Source organism: Carassius auratus, unplaced genomic scaffold, assembly GCF_003368295.1.
Source record: "Carassius auratus strain Wakin unplaced genomic scaffold, ASM336829v1 scaf_tig00006522, whole genome shotgun sequence".
Lineage (NCBI taxonomy): Eukaryota > Metazoa > Chordata > Actinopteri > Cypriniformes > Cyprinidae > Carassius > Carassius auratus.
The window spans coordinates 49,567-59,129 of record NW_020523762.1 but is presented as its reverse complement, the minus strand read 5'-3'; the positions used below and the strand labels follow the sequence as shown (position 1 = coordinate 59,129).

General features: G+C 38.8%; 1 long non-coding RNA gene and 1 gene segment (V, D, J or C); both read left to right on the top strand.

The window, feature by feature from the left end:
* The first annotated feature begins 3,221 nt into the window (after nt 1-3,221).
* Nucleotides 3,222-3,765, top strand: LOC113071203 (Ig heavy chain V region 5A-like). The segment is given in 2 exon segments: nt 3,222-3,351; nt 3,443-3,765. Coding segments are annotated over 2 exon segments (351 nt in total).
* A 4,402-nt stretch (nt 3,766-8,167) lies between these two features.
* LOC113071202 (uncharacterized) lies at nt 8,168-8,397 on the top strand. Its single transcript, XR_003280054.1, has 2 exons — nt 8,168-8,241; nt 8,348-8,397. It is a non-coding gene; the product is annotated as an uncharacterized LOC113071202 (long non-coding RNA).
* Nucleotides 8,398-9,563: the final 1,166 nt, after the last annotated feature.

The window sequence follows — 9,563 nt, the reverse complement described above, 5'->3', positions numbered from 1 at the left end:
CGCTGGAGTGCCGCCGCCTGCTTGCGAGCCTCCTGGTACATGTCGACGATGAAATTAACGGCGTCACTGAACAAGCCCGAGAACACAAGCAGGGTGTCCATGAGGCAGACCCTGTCTTTGTCCATCATATCGAATAGGGTCAGCCACAAATGTCTCTCCACAGGCGGTCTCCTTGCCAGCACGGAGAGACAAATCAGCGCTCCCACTGAGCATCGTGATATCCTCGGATAATTCCTTATGCATGTCGGCTTTGTACATCTGTAACAACACCATGGTTTGCAGACATGCACCAGCCTGATCCGCTGCCAAGTACCCTTTGCCCACCAGTGCTGAGGTTGTACACAGCAGCTTGGAGGGCAGCTGTAACTTTCACCCGTCTCTATAACTTTATTGAGACAATGAATTTGTGTATTAATCCTTCTAGGGTGTAAAGCTGATCACATTCATAAACTTTTATCAGGCTTTTTACATGTGTAAATACACAATATACAGAAAAGACAAAGGACATATTTATATGTATATGTATCATCTGTTTGACTAGGTTTTTAATTGATTTTTCCACACATTTCTGCCATATGCATATAAACTGACAGTCACCACTGATAAGCTATTACTAAATGTTGTAGAAACTTAATTTTCTGTAAAGTAGCTTTTTTTAATGGCACATTTCACAAGACAGTGATACAGTGCCCAATTTAGGACCTTATGACTTAGGTCCTTTGACCTCAGTCATATGACAAAAAGGCATTGTATACCAGACTAAAAGGCTTCAGCCATTAGACTAAATGTTATTGCACCTCAGGCTAAAATTTTTTCAGAAAAAAAAAATCCAATGTCAAATCTTGTACAGTTAGGCATTGGGGTGAAACAGCACCAGACAAAAAGCCATCTTTGGTTGCTGTAATATAATTTCAGTCGAAAAAAGTGGATACCACTGAATATATTTAATTGCTGATAAGGTCATGTTTGAATTGTTTATTTGTTGACCAATTTTTATTCTCATTTTTACCAAAGTAAGTTATTAGCAAGACTAATAAAAACATTAAAAACTATTCTAGTATTGAAGCAACAGACATATATGAAGACAAGGGAGTGTCTACAAAAAAGAGCCATATTTACTGATGTGTGACCCTAAGGAAACACCTGCGTTTTATTATTGCCTCTAAAAAAAGTGAATATACATATAGAATTTCATAAAACCGATTTACATTCTGTAACTACAAAGCATATAGAAACCACTAACCATGTTCATTCAATCATAAATAAAAGATGGTACAATCATGAAATTGCTATATTCTTATGTCTTCTCAGCAAGTGATATCAGAAGCAAATTATGTGACCCTGTTGACTCTAATATAATTTTATATATAAGGTTTCTAATCCAAATTCTCCTAATGAAATGAAATTTATGGGATGATTGTGACATTAAAATAAAACCTCACAGTATCACTTGTATTTTTGTCCTCACACTTTCCATCTTCCTCCACTGTATAACGGTTTCTGAGGACTTCTATTAATGTGGCTTCCAGATGGGTAAAAGTTTTTTTTTGTGGTTTAGATTTTTGCCTTTCAATGTCAAAAGGCAGTTCAAAAGAGGAAAAAGATGTGTCACCTGAACTTGCTGAGGAAACCCCAGGTAAATTATGTAAGATAACGCCAGTATTAAAGACTTCTCCACAATAGAAGACCAGGAACAAAGTTAGAGCTGCACTGGTCACAATCACGGCCACTGTGTTTGTCCTACATGCACGTCGACTGTACTCCTGAGCCTTCACCATGTCCCCCTCATTCATCTTGCTTCTCGCATTTAGAACAATAGAGGAAAAACTTGGTAAAACGGAGTAATTTTGAGTATAGACTGATCTGGATATCTTTCTTAATTTTACCTTGTGTCTACAGCATACGCGACTGGCACAATGTGACTAAAGACAACAGATTTCTCAGTTCATGACCCCTTTGAAAATAAAATCTGTATAGACTCTTCATGACAGTAAACTAAGCCTCCCATTGCAAATCAGGGCAAACGTCTGTTTAGTATTTACAGTATGTGCTGCTGATTGGATCTGATTGGATACACTCTGCTTACTGCTGCTCTCATTCAGCCTAGAACCTGAGTTTTCACACGTCTATTATCAGATCTACAGGAATACAGATTCCAAATTAAATCAGTCTTTTCAATCTCCCTTTTAGGCATAAAATGTCAAAGTATGGAGTTCATTGAAAGCACAACTGTGAAGAAGCCTGGAGAAACTCTGACTCTGTCCTGTAGAGGATCTGGGTTCAGCTTTGGCTGCTGTAGCATGCACTGGATCAGACAACAAGCTGGAAAACCACTTGTGTGGATGGGACGTGTCTCTAGTGACGACAGTGGTTATGTCTACACTGAATCCTTTTTAAGGTCGAACTGAAATCACCAGAGATAATTCAAAGAGTATGGTGTATCTGAAACTATCAGGCCTGACAGCAGAAGACTCAGCTGTGTATTATTGTGCAAAGCAAGCACAGTGACACAAAGGTCTTGTACAGCTGATCAAAAACCATACTGTTTTCTCTCTTGTTACTAGAAGTCAACAGGTGGCAGCAGAGAAAAAACAAAAACAAAACAAAACTGTAAAATGCAACATAATGAAATTATTTACCACCACTGAAGATGTTACAGTATGCAGTGAAATTCACTACAAAAGCTCAAACATTATACAGCACAAAGGCATATCTGATTCCTTTAACACAACATGTGTCTTTTCATGTGTAGATGTTTGGTAGCATTTACACATGTTAGGGACACACTAAAAATCTAACTTTCAAGTCACCAGAGACTATTACAGGAGAAAAATGACTCTATAAGGACAGAATATGATGAAGGACACAACAGTGTCTTATGATGCACGAGAGTGAACACAATGAAAAAACACAAGCAGTTCTGCAAAAGTTCTCCAAAGAAAAGTCAAGCAATTCCTCAAATTGCATGTGAATCTTACCTTATTTCAAGAGATTTTTTTCCACCTTTTTTTAGTGCACAAGTTCTCAAAGGACTCAAAATGAATTAGAAAATATGGAGAAGAAAATCATTAAAGTCCATGAGAAAAACAAAAACATGTCATAAAGTCTCTAATGAGAGCAAAACATATTATTAACCCAAACATTAATATTTTTGTATCATGAAGATTTGATTACAAGCTCTGTGCGATTATGCAAATCTTCTGTTGCATATTTAAACAGCAGGCATGAGTCAGTTTCCACATTCATCTGATCACTAGAGGGAGTGAAGAATCACTTCAGTTCAGTCAAACTGTGCTGAGAAACAAACCATGATCTCTTCATCTTTAGTGCTGCTTCTGGCAGTCATATCCTGTAAGTTTAGTCTGTTTTCTGTGTGATTCATCATTTTGTTGATCAAAAGATCATGATCTCTTACTAACAGGTATTATTTGATTTGATACAGGTATTGATTCATATGAACTCACTCAGCCTGAGTCTCTGACTGTCCGTCCTGATGCCACTCTCACTATCAACTGTAAAGTCTCATATTCAGTTACAAGTGAGCATACAGGCTGGATTCGTCAACCTGCAGGAAAAGCTCTGGAGTGGATTGGAATCATCTGGAGTGATGGAAGCACAGCCTACAAGGATTCTCTAAAAAGCAAGTTCAGTATCAGCAGAGACACTTCCAGTAACACAATAACACTGCAAGGAAAGAATATGCGAGCTGAAGACACAGCTGTGTATTATTGTGCCAGACGTACACAGTGACAGATGCCAACAGACTCCCTGTACAAAAACATCATAATAATATTTTACCACAGACCACAAAAAAAAAAAATTGAGATTTAACATCATATGTAAGCTAAATAAATAATCTCTTCATTGATGTATGGTTTGTTAGGATATGAAAATATGTTGCCAAGATACAACTATTTGTAAATCTGGGGTCTGAGGTTGCAAAAAAAACAAACAAACAAACAAAAAACACATCAAATCAAAATATTGAGAAAATCGCTTTTAAAGTTGTCCAAATTAAGTTCTTGGCAATGCATATTACTAATAAAAAATGAAGTTTTAATATATTTACAGTTGGACATTTATGAAATATTTTCATGGAACATGATCTTTAAGAGAAAAATCCATAATTTTTACACATACAATATATTTTTGGCTATTGCTACAAATATACCCCAGTGACTTAAGACTGGATTTCATCAATCGACCCGGAGGAACAAGCCTTCACCGAGACTGGGCCGCCCAACACAGTCTGACAGGGCAGGTTCACTTCGACTTCCCGAAGAGGCCCAGCCCTCCATCACTGCTTACGCCGCAGCAGCGCAGCATGCTGCCGGGCCCAACAGCCACGGCTTTCAGTGGCCTCCAGCTCCTTTCGCATCTCAGCGTGCGACCAATTCATCTTAGTCGCCAAACACGTTCCGGGCTCAGAAAACCAAATCGCTGACTCTCTCTCTCTCTTTCTGTTTCAGAAATTCAGGACACTGGCTCCAGGGGAAGACTATTTACCAACGCCCGTTCCTCCATATTCAGAACTGATATTCCCGTAACACATCCGCTAAATCCCCTCCTCGACACATCACTCGACACCATCCTCCAAGTAGTTTCCCCCAGAACCATCCAAACCTACGTGACCGCGTGGAGATGTTTTAAAACATTCCACATATCCTATAACTTACCATTCCCAGACTTTTCTCTCCTCACAATCACTTCATTTATATCCTACCTTAACAGCATCAAGAGCCTTCAAGTCGGGTCCATCAAAGGGTATCTGAGTGGCATTCAGTTTTTCCACAAACTGATGTACGGCGCCCCCTCACCCAAGATAAATAATTCACAAACCTCCCTCTTAATCAAAGGAATTCAACGATCCCAGCCAAACCGTCCCGACACCAGACAACCCATAACATCAGATATCCTTATCCAATGCATTTACACCCTCCGCACCGGCTACCAGTCTCTCCATATCGCCCACACATTAGACGCCATGTTTATTTTAGCCTTTTTCGGTTTCCTTAGATGTTTGGAACTCGCCATCACCTCCAAATTTGATCCTAAAACCCACCCCACCATCTCAGACTTATCAGTCCTAGACAACGAAACCACATCATATTTGATTAAACAAAGTAAGACAGATCAAACCAAAAAAGGCCATTTCATTTATATTTTCAAACTCTCATCACCAATCCAACCATTCCAATCCGTTCTGGCATACCTTCAGTGGAGAACTTCCCAAGCTAAATCCCATCTCGATCCCCTATTCATAGACGAATCCAACAAACCAGTGACATGCTTCTGGTTTCAGAAACATCTTAATTCGTTCTCCAACACTCAGGAATCCCAGCAAAAAACTTCTCAAGCCACTCTTTCCGCATTGGGGCAGCAACCTCAGCAGCTGAAAAAGGTCTCTCCCAGCAGCAGATCCAAGCTCTAGGAAGGTGGTCCTCAGATGCCTTCCAAAGCTACATAAGAACCAACCGATTCCATATCAAAAAAGTCCACCAAACCCTCATAGAGTAAACCACGCAATAAATATCTGCTCTGTTTTCCCCCGCATGTCCAGCGAGCACTAGTCTCCCAGCGGGCACAGTAAATATTTATTTGTTTTCCCCTGTCTGTCGAGCGAGCACTAGTCTCCCAGCGGATGCAGAAATATCTATTGGTTTCCCCCGTTTGTCCAGCGAGCCTCAGCCTCCCAGCAGATGCAGTAATATCTATTTGTTTCTCTGTCTGTCCAGCGAGCACTAGTCTCTCAGCGGATGCAGTAAATATCTATTTTCCTCTACCTGTCCAGCGAGCCTCAATCTCCCAGCGGACACTGTAAATACGTATTTGTTTCCTCTGTCTGTCCAGTGAGCACTAGTATCTCAGCGGACGCAGTAAATACCTATTTATTTACTCTACTCGTCCAACAAGTCTCAGTCTCCCAGCGGACGCAGTTTGAATCCATCTCTTTCTGTTCTTCGTCCAGCAAGCCAAGTCTTCCAGCGGACGCAGGGATATAATTCGTTTCCTCTATCTGTCCAGCGAGCCTCAGCCTCCCAGCGGACACATTACGCATCTAGTCAACAAATCATTACATCTCACAGGCAGACGGTAGAACCTGTCTTCCCGACATTGTAAACGTTTCTTCCTCGTTTATTAACCAATAGGACCTGCCTGCTCCTCCGCTTCTGCCAGAGGCAACGTGAAATCTCCTGGTCAACGACCACACTTCAAAAACATGTCAGCCCGCCAAATCTCTGCGTTTTGGGGGGTTCGTAGTCCGGCGGCTTTCCTTTTGCTCTCTTGTTTTGTGGGGAGTACTCTGGGTTCGGGTCACATCCCGAGCTCGGAGCCCTCCACCCGGACAGCATGCCAAATACGCATAACCTTACTGTATTAATATACGTATATGTGAACTCGTGAAATGTTGTTTTGTAACAAAGTTCGGGAGGAGCAGTCGCAGTTCATTAAGCTGATTAACACAAGTGGAGACCAATCAGTAATCAACTCATGACAAGGTATAAATAACAGCAGAACCTACCTCTGTTCATTGACAGTTTTCAGCATCCCTCCTCCACAACATTCTCCTCAATACAGGTCCATCTACTCTTACCACAACTGGGGGGAGTATTCTGGGTTTGGGCCACATCCCGAGTTCGAAGCCCTCCACCCGGACAGCACGCCAAATACGCATAACCTTACTGTATTAATATACATAGATGTGAACTCGTGAAATGTCATAATGAAATTATAGACATTAATTCAGCTTGTACAACAAAATTCCCAAAAAATCCTTATAATGAAACAAATGCATCATTTATCACCAAGTAATGTGTCATTTGAACCAATATGAAGAAAAATCCTTTGCACTCGTTTATCATTCAGTTCATTGCAAGCAAATGTGCAATGCAGATGGAAGGAGGAGTTAATGGAAACAGTAATGTGTTTTCTTCTTAAGCTGCAACAAATAATGTGTCTGTATTTGCTGACAGCACAGTTCGGACAATCATTTGACAATTATGATAAAAATTAATTTACTCTTCTTAATATTATTTTTACATGGTCAGTAAATAATGCCATTTCCTCAAGACAGACACTGCTGTCTGTTATTGTGCAGTAACATATTGGATGAGTTCTGAGTCAGTGTGATACAAAAACGTATTCCTCATTCATGTACATTGCAGATGCTGGAAAAGTCAAACTAGTGTTTATAAAACAGTCAGTTCTGGTTTTCGAATCTCATCAAAATTGCTGATTTACTGACCCTGATCCCTGAGGCTTTTCACCATTTGTACACAGTTTCACCAGTAGGTCGCGACAAGTGATTGTCTTTATGAATCAGTGATTGATTTGTTCAAAAAACGAATAATTCAAGAACAAAGCAGCAGAGACTTGTGAGGCACATTTGTTCTTCAATGGCATTGACAGAGCAAAAACAAAGAAAATGGCAATACTGACAAAACTAAATTGTAAAGTTACTCAGTATTATCTTGTTTGAAATTTTGTATATATGTAAAATCACACTGGAAATCGTGTTGTTTTTTCCAAAACATCAGCCTGACTGTGCAGACAGATCTGTGGCCTAGTAGGAAACACAGTTCTGCTTAAATATGGCACTGTACCTAATATTTTATTATTTTTAATACATTAAATGACAAATATTAAACTAAATTCGTTTGTGGAATATGGGTTGTGCTCATGCTGTTTCATTACCAAGAGGTGTCTGAAATTTTTGATATATGCATTTATTTGTCATTTTTTCAACTTTCACTATATAATTTTGTTGATAAACATCAAATTATAAGACCCAGATTATTAGATTTATGAAGAGGTCTCTCAAATTTACACTACAAATTGCTATAAAAGTGCAGTGTTTAAAATTATCAAAAATATTATTAATTAAAAATTAATTAGGCAACAAAATAAAAAAAAAACATGCATGGATCTTGAACAACCAGTAAGAATCTCTAAATAGGCCTTCATATCAAACAATCAAAGGTTTATATTTATATTAGGAATGCATTTATTGGACATCTAAAAACCTGATGGTGCAACAGGTTATACAATATATCAAACAGACTAAAGATTGAATGGCAAAAGAAGTTTCACATCTTGGACAACAAAATGACTATATGCAAATTCTCCATCTACTCCATGTACTAAAGCGAAGTGTGTCTTAGGCACAGAAGGAGAAATTCACATCATTTTTAATCATGATCTTCTCATCAGCTCTATTACTGCTGGCAGCAGCTGCATCATGTGAGCTTGACCGATCTTTTATTCTATCTATATTAGTGAAATAAGCTTCTGTTATCAGACATTTTGAGACATAACTAATAATACATTATTTTATTGTTATTTCCAGGTGGTGTTTTCTGTGTTGAGCTCACTCAACCTTCATCTATGGTTGTGAAACCTCAAGAATCATTCTCCATCTCCTGCAGAATTTCAGAATCAAGCTACTGCATTCACTGGATCCGTCAACCCACTGGAAAAGCACTGGAATGGCTTGGATATCTTTGTAGTGGTGGTGGCACTAACATTAAAGACTCAGTGAAAAACAAGATCAGTTTCACCCAGGACACGTCCAAAAACACAGTGTTTCTACAGGGGAAGAATTTTCAGACTGAGGACACTGTGCCAGAGAGTCACAGAAAATAAACAAGCCACAGCTCTGTACAAAAACCTGAACACATGCAAGAATCAGATATAGATAACACCAGGGGCATTTCTAGACTTTCATCAGCATCCAACACCAGTCCCCATATAAATATTCTTACAGTCATTTACAAGCTGTGCCAGTATACAGTAATCATTAACACATAAGGATTTATTAATCCATTCACACATTTCATTCAGCTAAAAATGCTTTAAAAATATTACATAGTCATTTAACATCTATGAAAAATGTTCTCATAAATGTCACATATTCAAATTTATTGTCACAAATTTAACGTCACATATTAATGTATTTACATTTTTTATGCACATGTAAAAGAAGAATTGAGGCTGGAGGAGGAGTTCATGCAAAACTGGGATGTTTATCTTTCATAAACTGTTTCTGTTCACTGATTTTATGTGTTTTTTGTTGAAGAGCATCATTAGCAATGGCAACAATAATTAATTCAGTCCTGATACTACTGTTTTTAAATGGTTTGTTGCTTTTTTAATAATAATAATAATAATAATAATAATAATAATAATAATAATAATAATATATTACTTTAAATACTTTTAGCGAGCAAATAGTAATACTTTTTTTCCTGACTTTTCAGTTTATTATATTTCTTTCTCTTCCACAGATATTTGTTGTCAGACCTTCACTCAGTCTGAAGCTGTGGTAAAAAGACCAGGTGAATCTTTTCGTCTGGTCTGTACTGCCTCTGGATTTACTTTCAGCAGCTACTGGGCAGGTGTAGTGAGACAGGCAGCTGGAAAAGGACTGGAATGGGTTTCAACTATCGGCACGTCCAGTTCTCAGAAGTACTATTCCCAGTCAGTTCAGGGCAGGTTCACAGTGTCCAGAGATGATTCCAGCAGTCAACTGTATCTACAGATGAACAGCCTCAAGACTGAAGACA